The following is an 18,235-nucleotide window of genomic DNA, read 5'->3' as shown; positions in this document are numbered from 1 at the left end:
AATACGCTATCATATCCTCTGACCATAAACATGACAGTAAGGATCAAATTCAGATACTAAGACTGGTTCCATTTACACGACCCAAGAAAATTTGACCAGCATTAATCAAGGTATTCTTCATGCATATCCCAAAACTGGATTTGATAAGAACCCATTCATACTTGTCTGGGTTATCATGCTCACTAACAATTACTTAAGAAAACCCAAGTCATGATCTTCGACCATTAAATCAATATCAGATTGCTGACAACCATCCTGCTTACTGTCATATATACCAAGTCTAGTCTAAATTCATGTGTAGATACATTTTCTTCATGTTTATGACCCACCCACACAAACCCCAAAAATAATTACCTCTTTTGGTCCAACAACTTTAAAAAATATTTGTTCAGTGTCTGAAAACAAATTACTGAAAAATCCAAGTTCTAGGAATCAAACCAACACGTGACATTCAGCTATGCTTTTTGTCACACAGCAAAGCAGTCACACTTCACATGTACAATAAAGCAACACACATAAAATTCAGCTATGCCTTGCCACACATTAGAGCAATCTCAATAACATATACATCAAACCAACACATATGACATACAGCTAATGAACAGTACAATGTAGTCCTCCTAAATTTGTGACAATCTGAACCATATACGTAACTTGACATGGCTATTCCAATGAAAAGCAAGCCATGCAAAAAAATGTTATTAGTCTGTCTTTATTTTTCTTACTGCAGCACATCAATAATGTCCAAAAACATCCTGTATAAAATAAAATACTTTTAAATGATGGGTGAAAATTTAAAAACATGGAACAAAATTATCTGGCAAAATAAATTTGATGCCTCTAAACAGTGTCTCAAGACATATGAAAAATATGGTTTAAGTCTCCATGTTTTGGGTCAGACAAGCAAATGTTACTGGGTGTATAGCATACTATGTCTGACTGAAAACTGGCATATAAAAAAGTCTGATCAACGGCATTTTCACTTAGATCCAACTACATCTCATACAAAATTTTCAGTAAAAAACTAATTTCCATATGACCATTTGTTCAGGATGAGCAGTCACTGATGAAAAGATTGTCTACGTCGGAGCATTTGTAAATTTGCTGCATGGATTCAGTTATCATGTGATTATTTTTTTAAATTCTGGACTCTGTTCAGCATTTCTTGAACTAGGCATCATTAACATATAATGCACCTTTTATTTTGTAACTGCAACTAACAAAAATATTCCAAAGATTTTCAAACAATTTACAATCATGTGGTAATGAGTTTCCCTTAACTGCACAACTGAGAAGTAACTGGTATAGATACTCTAGTGCATCCTGTATTGGCAGATCAAGGTTTATGCTACTTGGAATTGGGTCAACAATATGTCTTCTATATTTCATCCTCTAATATTACATTTTTCGACAAATTCTGTCAATATTAATGTATCAGAAGAAATAAAAAACAAATACCTCTAGTTGTTTCTGCCTTTCTGAAGCAACCTTTTCTGTCTTGCTAAATAATTTCTTAGATGGAAAGACCAATGAACTGACCTGAAAATGTAAAAGTATAATACCCATCATTATTTAATTCTTCAAGTAAAAATTCCATATTTCAACAAAGATATGACAACTGCAAATATTAAGGTGATCATAGATTTTATAAAAAAATTATTTCCTCCAAATAAAATTCGAGATCTGCATGGTACAATTCAGGAAGAAATAAACTGATACAACAGGACAAGAAATATTACCTTCTTAAAGCATTTGGAAAAATACATTGCGTCTTTCAGAAGGACTTAAGTAATAAAATATACCCATCATTCTTGTATGAAGGTCCTTGCTCCAGGTAACCTAGGAAATAATATCTAAAAATATTTTAAATATATACAAGATTTCCTCAAAGGGTACTATTGCTCTACTGGGTGAGTTGAATTTCAAGGAATTCCTGATATGACCATTTCTTCTTTTAAACTGCTGAATGTTGAAACTATCCAAGATATTCTGCAGCGGTAACAACATTTTCAAATTAGCTGCTGTGGCGGACATATTGGATGTACGATTGGTACCATTTTCATTTAGGACCAGGCAGACATTATTGTAAGTCTTTTGGTGAAAACCCCAAGACAATATGACCATTCTTTCAGAGGAAGTAGCAACTGCAAGACATTCAACACTGATGTTGTGGCAGCTATAATGTACATATGATTGACACCATTTTCATTTAGCATCTAACAGGTATCATAAGAAGTCTATTGGTAAAAAACCCATGTTGATATAGCCATACATTTTGGAAGAGTAAACTAATACGTTTAAGACTATGGTGGCCATATTGAGTATCAGCCATAATACATCATTCACCCAGAAGTAGTAATAACAAGATTTTCAATATGGCTATTTTTATTCAAGACCAACCAAACTTCATAAGAAGCCATCTTGTGCAAACCCTACGTCAAAATAACTTTCCATTCAAAAGGAAAACCAATATAACATAATTTCCAAGATTACTAATATGTCTGCTTTTTACTGGATATCAGATTGGCACCATCTCTTTTAGGATTAACTAGACATCATAAGAAGTTTTCTCATGAAAATACCATTTTGATATGACTATTCATTCAGCAGGAGTAGTGATAACAAGATTTTTAATAAGTCCAAATAGAAATGTTTTCATTTAGGATCAACTAGACTATGGGATAAATGTATGTGTAAAGTTTGACAGTAATAACAAACTTGCAATGTAAAGTTTCATGCAATAACAAACTTGTAATAATGGATGGACAGACAACAGATGAAAAACATCCCAAAAGAAATTCTATTCAATGACCAGTAGGGCAATAAAAAAATAATAATTTCAGGGCTTAATTGCCAGACAATGAATAATCATTCTTGAGTGCATACACTTTAACAGGTCCAGTTTGTTTTCCTTTTTTTTTTTAAATACAAGTTTATGAGACCATTTTCCTCCATATGTCCTTGCATAGCTATTAGGTCAATATAGGAATATTGCCTGTGAATACAAGTCTACAGTCTACATATCGCACTTTAACAGTGCTCAAATACACATTCTGCAAGCTTCCTGTGGAGTTGTTGATGTATAATCAGCCTGATGATGCCTCCTGCACGTTGTTACTGGCAACTAAAGAAAGCAGGAGTCATGGTGGATATCACGCTGGATTATAACCAAAAGGTGCAAGTTGGAATACTACCATTGGATCAGCCCGGGGTAGCTACCATGGTGTGTTCTTGGGCAAGGCAATTTAGTTTATTATCCTGGCACTATATAAACTACTGTACTTGTACTTTGTTGTTTATTTGCCATAAAACATCAAAGTAAACCAAACAAACATTTTGCTATAAACAACCCCTTGTTTTCATTTGCACAAAGATATTTCCAAAATATGAATGATGTTTAAAGTTTATTCAATTCACCTCTGGGTATCTTTTTCTCAACTCCTGATGAAACTGTCGAAAACGGCTGTATCTTCTATAGATTGTCCACACTTCTTCCCCTATCACAATCTGAAATAACAGGTAAACACCGAAGTCACATTTGCATAATACCTCTAAATCATATATAATATAAAGGTGAATTAACAAGTTGTACTTCAATAAAGCAAATGGGAATGTTCTGATATTTGTGCTTTTGCTTCATATATTCAGAAGTAGTTAACGCTGATTATATTCTTGTGGCACCTTAACAGTAAGCCGTTAGTGTTTGGAAGAGTCCACAATATATCATTGTGTTATGCACATATTGTGCAATATTGAAAACAGTCAATTAACAGAAGATTGCATGTGTATAGTAGTGTCTATGCAAAAACTGGAAGGAGAGGAGGCTCAAATCTCCATGCTTTAGTGATACAGTAACCAACTTAAATTGATATATATTGAAGAAAGAAATATTAAAAACTGTGATTATTTGGTATTTCAGTTTTTTCAGAGAAACTGTTACATAGATATACAACAAAATCAGAAACAACAGTGCAACTATATAAAGTACATCTGTACTCACCAACTGATATGATTTCTGACTACATTTTAAGAAAATAAATTGGATCAAGTCTTATTTTAAGCATATAGGTATAGTCATATGATGACTTCAAAACTTACATGGAAGACACAATATGTGGATATATTTATATTTATGGAGTTACCTTAAGCAATAGCCAACACAAATGTCTCACAACAGGCAACAAATAGATATGCTTTGGGGATAGCATCTATTGTTAATCAACGGACTGACTGATTATTTAGCTGCCAGTGGACTGATTATGTGATGACTGACTGAAAACATTGCAAAGTCAATGTGCATGCAAGTCGCTTTCATTTGATTGTAAACCAAGCAGCACAGATAGATCCAACAACTATTTCCTGTGGGATCATTGTTTAACTTTTGCAGTTACTTCCAGTATCCACCTGTAAGGGAACACATAGGATGGTAAAATAAAAATATCACTTGGGTACATCATGCAAAAGAATGACACCCTAGTCTGTGTCATATTACAAATAATGTTATAATACAGTTCTAAAAATGGAAAAGGTATGACTGGTTACATTAAGTATTACCTGTATAATGATCTCATTTGAATAACCTTTTGCTTCAGAATACCACTGGGTCTATGGAAAAGTCTTATTTATGAACTGGTCTGAATTCTGAGGACATAGTCTTGTGCTTGCAGAATGAAGTACCAATGAATATGAACAGTTTGTGGTTTGTGGTTTTATAGGTTTAATGCCATTTTTCAGCACCTGATAGGCTATAAATGGTGGCCAGTATATCTGGAGAAGGAAGAACTCAGAAAAATCCTGGAAAGAACTGCTGACCTATGGGAAGCTACTGAAGAGTTTTATTACATAACCACGTTGTCCAAGCCCACAACTAAAAGACACGTGAATAGAGGCGAGATGGCAGTGACCAGTAAAGACAAGCACCTTAGCTTAGCCACCTGTGGCCCCTACATTTTTAACGTTTCAACTCTCATACCCATGCAAAAAAATACTGAACAGAATGTGCCAAAAATATAATGACAGAAAGAGGTAAGGAAGATAAAAACATGTTTCCAAAATATACAAAAACAGAAATTCAAAAATATGAATATATTACAGGGACAGACAGGTGGGCAGTTGAAAACACACACAAAATAATGGGGATAATAAAATCAACAGTTATTTAATCTGTGTATTCTAGGCAAATGCATGCTCTCTTAGACGGATGTAATTGTTGGGAGACTAGGAAGGTGTATCTGTATTATGATTGATAAGTACTATGGAAGAAAGATATTTTACTATAAAAAACTGATTTCTTCTGCAGGTAAAGAAAGTTACATCCCTATACGTATGTGAGGCAGCTTCTAGACAGATAATCCGGCTGATGCACTGACTCTATATGCCAAGACAGGGACTTTATGAAATGAAAATTTCCCTCATACAAATCCAACAGAAGTCATCATCTTTGGAAGCTGAGAAAATATTTCAAAATAGCTCATCACACAAAATTGCACATGACAAACCAGCTAGAACCAGACTGGTTACTTATGGTGTGCATGCATCTTTACTGACCTTGACCTCATACTCATAGTGAGTATCAGAGCCATAACTCTGCAGCCGATATGAAGGGATGGCGATGTTGATACTTGGGGCAGACATATCCTCTGTATTGGTGCTAATTGTGAAACTGCCAGTCTGAAAACATAAAAGCTGACAACTGCCAGTCTGTAACAGTCTGAAAACATAAAAGCTGACAACTGCCATTCTGAAAACATAAAAGCTGACAACTGCCAGTCTGTAACAGTCTGCAAACATAAAAGCTGACAACTGCCAGTCTGTAACAGTATGAAAACAGAAAAGCTGACAACTGCCAGTCTGTAACAGTCTGAAAACATAAAAGCTGACAACTGCCAGTCTGTAACAGTCTGAAAACATAAAAGCTGACAACTGCCATTCTGAAAACATAAAAGCTGACAACTGCCAGTCTGTAACAGTCTGCAAACATAAAAGCTGACAACTGCCAGTCTGTAACAGTCTGAAAACATAAAAGCTGACAACTGCCATTCTGAAAACATAAAAGCTGACTAATGTCTTACACTGCTTATTTATCGCATAGCATAATCAATATGAAACTTCATAAAGTTAACTTATTCTACAATTTCATAATAATCTGTGTGTAATAACATGTAATTACATCAAGCATGATATGTCATCATACACAGCAAAAATATATTATCCAAGGCACTAAAATATACTTCAAAAATAGAAATTTTTCAGTGTGTTTCATAAATTTCATATTAAGTGATCAGATGTTTTAGACTAAAGGAGCAGAAACTCTAGACTACTCAAAATCTGAACTTACAAAAGATTTAAATGCATAATTTCCTTAGTGCTTATGAACATGATAAAAGTAGTTTTATTTATTTTACTGCTTCAAACCATATTCTAAATTTGCTTTAAATCCATCATATCCATATTTGTATTATTATTATTATTATTATTATTATTATTATTATCATTGAATGTATTATAATTATTATAATTTCATTATTATTACATGTATTATTATTATTATTATTATTATTACATATATAAATCATTCTGACAAATTATTATTGTATGTATTATCATTATTATAATTTCATTATTATTACATGTATTATTATTATTATTATTATTATTATTACATATATAAATTATTCTGACAAATTATTATTGTATGTATTATCATTATTATTATTATATGTATTATACACCACTATTGTTTTCACAACTAACACATAAACTTACACTTTTTCTTCTTGGAGCAGCAACATCAGATTCTACATCATCTGAAGGCTGAAAATAAATAGTCAGATAAATGTCGATGAATACCATTTTGAGATTTGCACAAATAGGTAATAAAATATGAAATATTACCAAAGTGGCATCTAAGCCATAGTAACTGAGCAGATGAAATATGAAACATGACCAAAGTGACATTCAAGCCACAGTAACTGAGCAGATGAAATGTGAAACATGACCAAACTGACATCCAAGCCACAGTAACTGAGCAGATGAAATGTGAAAGATGACCAAACTGACATTCAAGCCACAGTAACTGAACAGACGAAACGTGAAACATGACCAAAGTGACATCCAAGCCAAAGTAACTGCACAGATAAAACGTGAAACATGACTAAAGTGACATCCAAGCCACAGTTACTGAGCAAATGAAATGTAAAACATTGCAGATTTAATCCCAACTGCAGTAATTTGGATGGTTAGGAAAGCAGAGATGCTGCCAGGATTTTATCTAAGGGGAGAGCTCCCTCATTTTCACTAAAATAAGGGAGAAGTATGAAAAAGGACGGGAAGAAGGAATTGGCAATAGTTTAATATCTACATAACACTTCAATATCCATCTCTCTTCCTTCTCTACTCTGTTAGAGCTCTACTGAAATCAAAATCTTTAAAAGATGTTTCCTCTAGCTGTATAAGCATTAATCTGTTAATCTGTGCTGAGAACCCCACTTTCATGGTCTTCTTTCTGAAGGAACATATACCTAGCAATATCATTTTTTTGTTACTTCTGCTCCAAAATTAGATTTTTCACTAATTATGCTCTGCCAAAGTTTCACTTTTTGAATCAGTGCTTTACTGACTAGTATGCCAGATTTCCTGTCCATAATGCTGTATATTCTTATTTATTCTGTTTATCTTAAACTGTGAAAGTCTATATAGTTTTGTATCACAAGATCCCTGCAGGACTAAACTGCTGGAGAAAAGAAATGAAAATTGCACTCTACCTCTAAATTCTCTTTTAGGCTTGGTATTCTGTCTGTTCTACAATTAATTTTGAATTATCACTTAAGGGGAAGGGCTGACTGGAATGCCAATGATTTTTGTCCATCCATCATGTACATCAGACTCATATTTAACATTTTCAGGCTCTAAATCACTTGCTTGTATCTCCGTTAACACTTTCCAAGCTCCCCTAATCTGATATACTTCATAGCTTTAGAAAACACTGTCATTGTCACGATGATCAGCCAGTAACATTGAACGAAATCATCATCTCATGATGAACTATGCTGGGAATGAGCAATTTTAAACACACATTTATAAAACTTCCTTGATGCAAGGTTCAAACTATGACAGAATGCTTGCTCCTGGGCCCAATGAGCCAATCAAGTTAGTTTAACAACTATTCATGTAAAATTGTATAACCCTGATCTGTACCAATTGCTTACCTAAAATAAAGAAGTCACAACAAGTGTTATGATACCTTTACCAGTGTGATTAATGTCATGACAAGCACTTTAACAGTGAGCATTTAAATACACTATACTGTGCGACTTTAAGCTAATTTGTGGGAGTTCTTTCACAACACATCAAGTGTGTGAATATGTACAAATTTTGCACAGTTATTTGTTGCTAAATAATGCCAACATCCTTTTGTATGCATTAACAAGAAAACAAGCTTGATTCTTGTGTTGCAATTAAGATTGAAATGAGGTTCTTAAAGCCTGATATCAAAACAAACAGTTCTCAACCATCAGAGATTAGGAACTGCTCTGGTGGCTGAGTGGTTAGAGTGTCTGCCTTGGAAGTGGGAGGTCATGGGTTCAAACCCTGGCAAAGCCATACCAAAGACTTATAAAAATGATACCAACATCTGCCTCGCTAGGCATTCAGCATTAAGAGGTTAGTGTTACGACTGGTTGGCCTGGTGTCAAAATAATGTGACTGGGTGAGACATCATGCTACATGTCTGCAGCATGATACCCCAGTGCTAGACATTACTATAAAACTGTCACACTGCAGGCATCATAGTGATATGACTGAAAAATTGTTAAAGCTACATTAAAAATCCAAATCACACACACACACTCTGAGATCAGGCACTAAAACAATGCCAATGATCCGAGATCAGGCACTTAAACAATGCCAGTGATCAGAGATTAGGCACTACAACTAAGCCAATTATCAGGGATCAGGTGCTAAAACAAAGCCAGTGATCAGAGATTAGGTACTACAACTAAGCCAGTTATCAGAGATCAGGTACTAAAACAAAGCCAGTGATCAGAGATTAGGCATTACAACTAAGCCAGTTATCAGAGATCAGGTACTAAAACAAAGCCAGTGATCAGAGATTAGGCTCTAAAACAAAGCCAGTGACTGGAGATTTGGCACTAAAACAAAGCCAGTGACATCAAAACAAGCTTTTTGAAAATAAGTTTCTATCTCTTCTTAATAGAAACAGTTCTGTTAAAACTGAATTTCACTCCTGAAACTATCACAATGTCTCTGACACTTTGGTCAAAGAGTGGAAACTGGAGAAAAAAATCCCCTACCATTGCTGGTCTGCCTAAGCTTAAGGAATCAGACATTTGTTCAGATTCTGACACATCGTGAACTCTGATACTTGCTGCTCCTAAATGTGATCAGAAGGCAGTAGAACATTTTGATGAGCATCAAAGCACATCACAAGGAGAGGCTGCTGTCTCTATTAAAGCATAATGGATCAAGAGGCAGTAGAACATTTTGACAAGCATCAAAGCACATCACAAGGAGAGGCTGCTGTCTCTTTTAAAGCATAATGGATCAAGAGGCAGTATAACATTTTGATAAGCATCAAAGCACATCACAAGGAGAGGCTGATGTCTCTTTTAAAGCATAATGGATCAAGAGGCAGTAGAACATTTTGATAAGCATCAAAGCACATCACAATGAGAGCCTACTGTCTCTTTTAAAGCATAATGGATCAAAAGGCAGTAGAACATTTTGATAAGCATCAAAGCACATCACAAGGAGAGGCTGCTGTCTCTATTAAAGCATAATGGATCAAGAGGCAGTAGAACATTTTGATAAGCAACAAAGCACATCACAAGGAGAGGCTGCTGTCTCTTTTAAAGCATAATGGATCAAAAGGCAGTAGAACATTTTGACAAGCATCAAAGCACATCACAAGGAGAGTCTGATGTCTCTTTTAAAGCATAATGGATCAAGAGGCAGTAGAACATTTTGATAAGCATCAAAGCACATCACAATGAGAGCCTACTGTCTCTTTTAAAGCATAATGGATCAAAAGGCAGTAGAACATTTTGATAAGCATCAAAGCACATCACAAGGAGAGGCTGCTGTCTCTATTAAAGCATAATGGATCAAGAGGCAGTAGAACATTTTGATAAGCAACAAAGCACATCACAAGGAGACGCTGCTGTCTCATTTAAAGCATAATGGATCAAGAGGCAGTAGAACATTTTGATAAGCATCAAAGCACATCACAAAGAGAGCCTACCGTCTCATTTAAAGCATAATGGCATTACATATCTTTAACAGTTCAGCTGCTTACTCAATTAAAAAAATGGGAGGAATGTGGAGAAGTACCCTTATTTATTTGTCTCAATGAACATGAAAACATACCCTTCAGCCAATTCACACAAAATGGAATATCTCAACATATGACAAAGTCTTAATCTGGACAGACATGATTAAAATGGGTTTTGAGAAACAGGATTGGTCTGCTAATTGATACAGAGCATTTAGTTATATGTGCAATCATATTCAGTAATAACAATGTACATTTGTGTTCCATTTGTTCAATGGAATAGTACTTGTGATTAACTAAATAAAAAAATGCAGTGAAAGTTTTGTTTATTCATGAAATGATTAATGTTTGGATCAACAACACAGCAATTCCTTTCATATTAAACATTCAGTATGGAATAGTCTGTCTACCAGTAAATAAAATAATGTTGTTGTGTTCCATACCTTATGTTGGATATTTTCATCAATAAATTATAATTAACATTATTCAAGGAAATGTGTCCATAAAAAATATGCAAATTGTGATTTGAAAAAAGAAGGGCACAGACCAAGAACAAATTTTGGATTTATTATTACAGTAATGGAGTAATTAAAAACAATCAAGAGCTTTCAATTTCATTTAATATTTCATACAACTTCAATCATAATCAATAAGTTTCCATTGTTCCTCCTCTTTTACAAACAGAACACATCATTTTTCAATACTCTGAAATCCACTGGTATTAAATCAAATACATGAATGATGTTTTACCATCACATACCTTGATTTATTTCATTTCAACTTAAACTGGGGGTCTAGCCTACTGATGAAAACCATGAAAATAGGTAATCCACAAATAGTAATTAATTTACAGTATTTCTGAGCTAAAGTGAACTTACTGTGTATACTCACTTATAAGTTGAGTCCACTGGAAATAACAGATGCTGATCTGCCACTGCATAATGCATTGGTAGATCTGGGTCTATATTGTTTGTTCTACTGATTAGTCATAACAAATTGCACAGACCCAGATGTAATGGATAATTATGTGGTGGCAGATTTGGGTCTATGCAGTTAAGCATAATTTATAAGCAATTATATTTGGTAAGCATACTGTCCTTTTCTCATATTTGAGATATACATCATGGGGGAAGTAGCCACCATTACATAAAGTGTAAAAATAAAGGGAATTTACTTGCGTTTCAAACTAATTCAGACTGTTAGCAGGAATAAGGGGCCCCAGGTAGCAAAGAAATTTAAAGCGGCTTGGTTTTACCAATCACATTCATTTCACGTGTCTGTATGGGTTCAAGTCTCTGGCTCAGTCAAATGCAGGTATGTGAGAAAGCTTTCTAGTGATTTCCAATTGGTTCAATGGTTCTTACCTGGGCTTTCCCTGGTCCTTCCTCCATCAGTTATACTGGCAATCATGTATAGTCTATCATGGATTGAAAAGTGGCCTTAAACCCAAAACAACAACAACAATCATCAAGAACATATCCTATTTTAAATGAGTAGTAATGGTGAAATACTAAACTGTAGCTATTCCTTCTTTTGCAAATTTATTGGATGAATTTGTAAAATAACAAAGTAAAAATGTGCTTACCATGACAGTTACATATGGATTGGATTTACTTGGATTAACTGTTTTGCTGAGGGACCCAGATCTGTAAGGAAAGAATACTAGTCACATACAACTTTTTAATACTTTTTGGTGAGAATACTAGTCACATACAATTTTTAATACTTTTTGGTGAGAATACTAGTCACATACAATTTTTAATACTTTTTGGTGAGGATACTAATCACATACAATTTTTAATACAGTTTGGTGTTTTCAATGCATATACACTGTACTCAGGGTACACATACATAGAATTTCAATTGTGACATAAGCAGTTCGACCCAATAATTACTTCTGTTTATAGTATCCATTAAACAATGCTTGGCTCTGAACTCTGAAACCCAAGATTACCGTCTTATGAATGATGAATATTTATTTATGAAGTAAATTATCGAGAATTTAGCACTGGTATGTACATACAGCTTTTGGAGCCCAGAAAAGTGGCAGCTTGTCCTGCTGATTTCTGATGAACATTTTGGAAATATTCTATCAAACATTTGTCATTTCCTTACTAACAATCGACTGTATCAAGAGTATATGACATGGAAGGTTAAATGGTTTAAAAGAGGGCTGTGTATTGCATGTGTAAATCATTACACCTATAAAGATTTTTTAAAAACCCAGGAATGTCTAAAGATTTTTTTTTTAAAACAAGAAAAAATAGCGTTTTTCACCAAGTCACCTTGATTTGCTTTGTTTTCAAGGAAAATGAAATACTTCATTCCAGTGTAATTAGATACTTTACACTGCAAGAGCACTGAAATATTCCATTCCAATGTAATAAACAGTTTTACAGCAAGGTCACTGAAATATTCCATTCCAATGTAATAAACAGTTTTTACTGCAAGGTCACTGAAATACTCCATTCTGGTGTAACAAAGACTTTATATTGCAAGGGCACTGAAATATTCCATTCCAATGTAATAAACAATTTTCACTATAAGGGCACTGAAATACTCCATTCTAGTGTAACATATACTTTACACTGCAAGGGCACTGAAATACTCATTTACAATGTAATAAACAGTTTTCAATGCAAGGGTACTGAAATACTCTGGTCTAGTGTAATAGGTACTTTATATTGCAAGGTCACTGAAATACTTCATTCCAGTGAAATGAACAGTTTTCACTGCAAGGCACTGAAATACCCCATTCTAGTGCAACATATACTTTACACTGCAAGGGCACTGAAAATACTCAATTACAATGTGATAAACAGTTTTCAATGCAAGGGCACTGAAATACTGCATTGTAGTGTAACATGTACTTTACACTGCAAGGGCACTGAAATACTCAATTCCAGTGTAATAAACAGTTTTCACTGCAAAGACAATGAAATACTCCATTCCAGTGCAACAGGTACTTTACACTGCAAGGGAATTGCAATACTTCATTAAAGTGAAAAGAACCACTTTCACTGCAAAGACACTGAAATACTTCATTCTAGTGAAACAAACAGTTTTCACTGCAAAGGTACTGAAATATTCCATTCCAGTGTAATAAATACTTTTCACCATTAAATATATATTCAAAAAAAGAATACACTGATGCCAACCTTTGTAAATGCTTATTTTGCTATAAAGTTATGTGGTCATTATGCTTTAAGTTGAACCCCACCCCCACTATTTCATTGAAAAGGTTGTCAACAAGACGTTTGCTTAAAGATCTGATAAATAAGTATATTATTTCATGTAAATACCTCTTCTCATATTTGGCTTTCAGTTGCTTGATCTCTCTGACATGGGCATCTTTCAGTTTCCTGATTTCTTCTTCCCTTTCCATTTTTTCCTTCTCCCTCTCAAACTGTCGTATCTGTTCCCTTTGCAATTTCTCCTCAAATAGCCTTCTTTTTACTTCTTGTTCTACTAAGGCATTGATTCTAAAAAATTTTTTAGAAAGTATGTTGTTGAAAATTCTCATAAAATCTAATCTGACTTATGAAAATGTACTGGGGCATCAGAGATTGGCACCCTACAGTCTCTTTCTTGCATTCTACCATATATAGTTACCAATTTTGTCTCACCATCTCTTTCATCTCATTTTGTCTCACCATCTCTTTCATCTCATTCTCTCAAACTCAATTCTCTGTCCCTCTGTGCCTCTAGTTAAATGTCTTATCACACCATATCAGATAATCTCATTCTCCCCATCACAGTCCTCTCTAATTATGTTCCCTTTATGCCTATAATTACCTTATCTCACCATCTCCTGCAGTCTCATTTTCTCAGACTTAATCCAGTATAATTCTCTGTTGCTCCCATGCCTATTGTCACCTAATCATGTTTTGGCTCATTATATGGTACAATATTGTCTCAAACTCAATCCGATGTTCGTCTCATGCCTACTGTCATGAAATAAGGCAAGAAAATAATTTTGTATGCCTTAAGAACAATTTGGTTTATTAACTTCATAGACACATGCAGCGTTACCTAGGGTGGTTCATTTGTTTTTGTTTTGTGTGACTGAACAATACATGCATCTCATCGTAGGTCGCTCACAGTGAGATACTCATAAAGCACGGTATGGAAGGTACTTTACCCATGGTTGTGTGCATTTTTTTCTCCTGTATTTATAGGAGGCTTAATGTTCTATGCGACACAGTGATCGCTTGAATCTTGTCAGGGAGTGTCAATACTCTTACTTCAAACTACAGCCATACGGGTAAGTGTTAAATTTTATAAAAATCAAGTTTGTAAGCATATTTTTATAGTTTAAATGCCTTTCTTCAACTTAATGCCTTTATTTGTTATTCCACAAGTTTAATACACTTGAAAAACAGTCGGTATGTTACAATTTATCGCTAAGGGTTTTATTTGACATAAAACAATTTACTAACATGTGTTTCTGGATTTCTCATCTGTATTTGTTTATTCCTTGTTATGAAAAGATTGATTTATTTATAGCTGTCTATCTGTATGTATGGATGGATGGATAGATCATCTAGAAGAACCAGGATGGTGAAGTTAGTATCCATAGTGTGGCAGTGAAGCCATTTCAACCAACAGTGTATCTGTTTCATGATGGGAATTATTGGCTATGAAGGTATAATTCTGGAGAAGGACAAGGAATTATGACATGAATTCTCAACTCCTGGATAAGGACCATTACATTGTGTAATGTATACAAGGACACATGGTTGTGAACCATACTTAATTTGCCTTGTAACACATGGTTATTTTTTAACCATACTTAATTTGCCTTGTAACACATGGTTATTTGAACCATACATACTTTCCATCATTATCATTTGGTTGTGTGAACTATACATATTTTTCATTGTTATCAAATGGTTGTGTGAGTCACTTATTTTTCATTGGTATTATATGGTTGTGTGAACCATGCTTTTTTATTTTGCATCATACGATTCTGTGAATAGTTACCATGTCTGTTCATTTGTCTCGTATGATTCTGTAAATATTATTTTCATTGTGAACATTGTGACTGTGAGAACCACTCATATTCTTGTTACACATGTGTATCTGTAAGGTTTTCAGTATAGTAGTAGTGTATTGTATGTAGTGGGTGGGTGTGCGAGCCAATATTTTGTTTGTTTCATAAACTTTCATACCCTCACATTGTATTGCATTATCATTCAATCCAAGCATCCATTTGGTTTTAATCATGTCACCCCTACAGTTACCTGTCTTGTCTCAGCATGTCATATGGTCACAGTCCCTCAAAGTCAATTCTGTAAGATTCTCTAACCCTTTCCTAGTTACCTGTCATTTCTCACCATCTCCTGCAGCTTCATTTTCTCAAATTCAATTCTGTCAAGCTCTCTGTCCCTTTCCTCATCAAAGAGTCTTATTTTTTCTTCCAGCTCTGACTGTGCATCTTCCACCTCAGACTGAAGGTTCACATATTCCTGTTCAAAGATTTAAATTGTCTTTATCTTTACATTAGATTCTAATTTTTATAAACCAGCTAATATTTGATGCCACAATTTTGATGCAGTTAGTGCCATTCTGTATGACAATTTTTTTTCTTCATACCAAATATTAATGAATCTGAGTCCATTGAACACATACATGTAAAGAATTTGCATGACTTGTTGATGTAGTTGTTGTTGTAGGGTTTAATGCCATTTTTCAGCACACAATAGGCTATACATGGCGGCCAGTATTAATGGTGGAGGAAAAACCCAGGAAAACCCCAGAAAGAACCACCAACCCACGAGAAGCTACTGGCAAGCTTTCTCACATACCCACATTAGCTGAATCCAAGACTCGAACCCGGCAGACAGAGGTGAGATGGCAGTGATCCATAACGGAGAGCGCGTTAGACCACTCGGCCACTCGGGGCCCCTGACTTGTTGATGTTACTACCAAACTGCTAGATTATTTTGTCATGTTGTAATACATTTTAATGAACTGACATGTGATGTTTAATGAAGACATATATAAATATGATATTGTAAAGACTTGTATAAATGTGATCTTATGAAGACACATAAATGTGATGTTATGAAGACACAAATGTGATGTTATGAAGACATATAAATGTGATGTTATGAAGACATATAAAATGCGATGTAATAGCCCACACAAATAATTACTATACTCACATTTCAAGTACAGTGAAATTTAACATAGAGACAACTTCACAAACAGAATATTTACTCACAAAGGACATTTATTACCCTATTTACCATTTATGCTGGGACACCATATTTGTTGGGACACCATAAATTAATTTTAAAAGTAATTTTTTTGTGCACTGTATGTTCCGGGACACATTGTTTTTCTTCGAGTCGTAAGTTGTGAGATACCTTTTAAATCATTCGAAAATTACATGTCGAAAATTGCACTCCACCTGAAATTTTATTTTAAAAAATATAAAACTGTGTACTTGAGATAAAACTCTTTAATCCACTTCAGCAGCATCTCAACACAACCCTTCTCCTGCACACGTATGATCTATTCTTTTGGTACATGAATATTTTTTTAGCTTTCTCATACCATTAAAAATTGTTAGAGGCAACACACCACCTGAAGTGGAAACTCAAGGACAAAAGTCAGATTTTTTCAAATCTGCACTAGTCTTGCTAATTCTCACACTTTTGATGCCCATCTTATCATCAGTCCATCCAGGAATGCGATCAAAGTATTCTAGAGTTTCATCCCTGTTTAATGATCATATTGTCAGCGAAATGATCTGTTTCTCTTCTAGCCTTCATGAATTCATCAGGTGATTTTATTTTCTCCAAATCTTTTGGCTGATGCAGGGTCATCGATGTTCGCGCACAAAGCACTATATTGTGCAACTTTAAAAACTGTTCCATTGTTTCACTTTATTTTCAAAATTTTCGTGAATAGTGGTGAAAAGGAACCAAAGTTAGCTTCCATATCTTGGCCGTCTTTGTATATTCAAAGCTAGAAAATAAAAAATTCGGCACACTTAAAAGAATCCATAGTTGGCTTCCTAGGTCAGCTTGCTTTGCAATAAAATAACCTTTGTATTGATATCCTTTAAAAAAAATTCGGCTTCCAAGTCCAAAGACAGTTTCCGACGTCAGCTTGCTTTGTAATAAAAATAACCTTTGTCTTTGATGTCCTGTCGGTAAGTTCAAAGAAGAAGTTTACTGCTGGCTGCCAGTTGTGTTTATTTACCACCAGGGCTTCTATGTGCTTGGCATCTGTAGTAATAATTAATACAAAGGTGCACTGGTGTCTGCGGGTAAATAGTAATGATACTTTTGTAACCCACGCCGGCGAAACGATTGTCACTTGCACTCAAGTGAATGTGTTTTCAGATAATGATTTTTATTTGTGAGATACTGTCATACAGTTGTCCTGGATATAAATTAATCTTGGCTATTTTGAACCTAACACCGTGCCATGCATGAATGGCAGTTGTCTTCAATATATCGGTTGATTATTTCGCTCTCGTTTGCAAAATCGTTTGCTTCTCTTCCGGCCTTCACGAATTCATCACATGATTTTATTTTCTCCAAATATTGCTGGGTCATAGACATCTGTGCACAAAGCACTATATTGTGTCACTTTAAAATTTGCTCCATTATTTCAATTTATTTTCAAATTTCCCATGAATACAGTTGAAAATGATCCGAAGTTTACTTCCATATCTTGACCGTCTTTGTATATTCAAAAAAAAAATGTAAAAAAATCGGCTCACTTCACAGAATCCATTGTCAGCTTCCGATGTCGGCTTGCTTTGCAATAAAATAACCTTTGTATTGATATCCTTTACAAAAAAAAGTAACCAAAGTCGGCTTCTGAGATTGGTTTGCTTTGTAATAAAAATAACCTTTTGTCTTTGATGTCCTGTCAGTAGGTTCAATGAAGGAGTTAACTGCTTGCTGCCAGTCGTGTTTATTCACCACC

The 18,235-nt window shown here is 34.5% G+C and overlaps 1 protein-coding gene across 1 annotated transcript in view; it reads right to left on the bottom strand.

Annotated features, from left to right (window-relative positions):
• Nucleotides 1-18,235, bottom strand: part of LOC149804815 (kinesin-like protein KIF16B) — a 145,346-nt gene that overhangs the window by 4,941 nt on the left and 122,170 nt on the right. Inside the window, exons 29-35 of the mRNA XM_089944906.1 lie at nt 15,611-15,756; nt 13,591-13,770; nt 11,874-11,934; nt 6,766-6,813; nt 5,548-5,670; nt 3,418-3,507; nt 1,459-1,539 (exon numbers count right to left, since the gene is read on the bottom strand). Coding sequence (XP_089801032.1) covers nt 1,459-1,539; nt 3,418-3,507; nt 5,548-5,670; nt 6,766-6,813; nt 11,874-11,934; nt 13,591-13,770; nt 15,611-15,756 — 729 coding nt within the window. The remainder of the gene's footprint in view (nt 1-1,458; nt 1,540-3,417; nt 3,508-5,547; nt 5,671-6,765; nt 6,814-11,873; nt 11,935-13,590; nt 13,771-15,610; nt 15,757-18,235) is intronic.

This window comes from Sinohyriopsis cumingii, chromosome 2, assembly GCF_028554795.1.
Source record: "Sinohyriopsis cumingii isolate HCF-2022 chromosome 2, ASM2855479v2, whole genome shotgun sequence".
Taxonomy (NCBI): domain Eukaryota; kingdom Metazoa; phylum Mollusca; class Bivalvia; order Unionida; family Unionidae; genus Sinohyriopsis; species Sinohyriopsis cumingii.
Note: the sequence above shows the minus strand (reverse complement) of the source record. Positions and strands in the feature narration are given on the sequence as shown.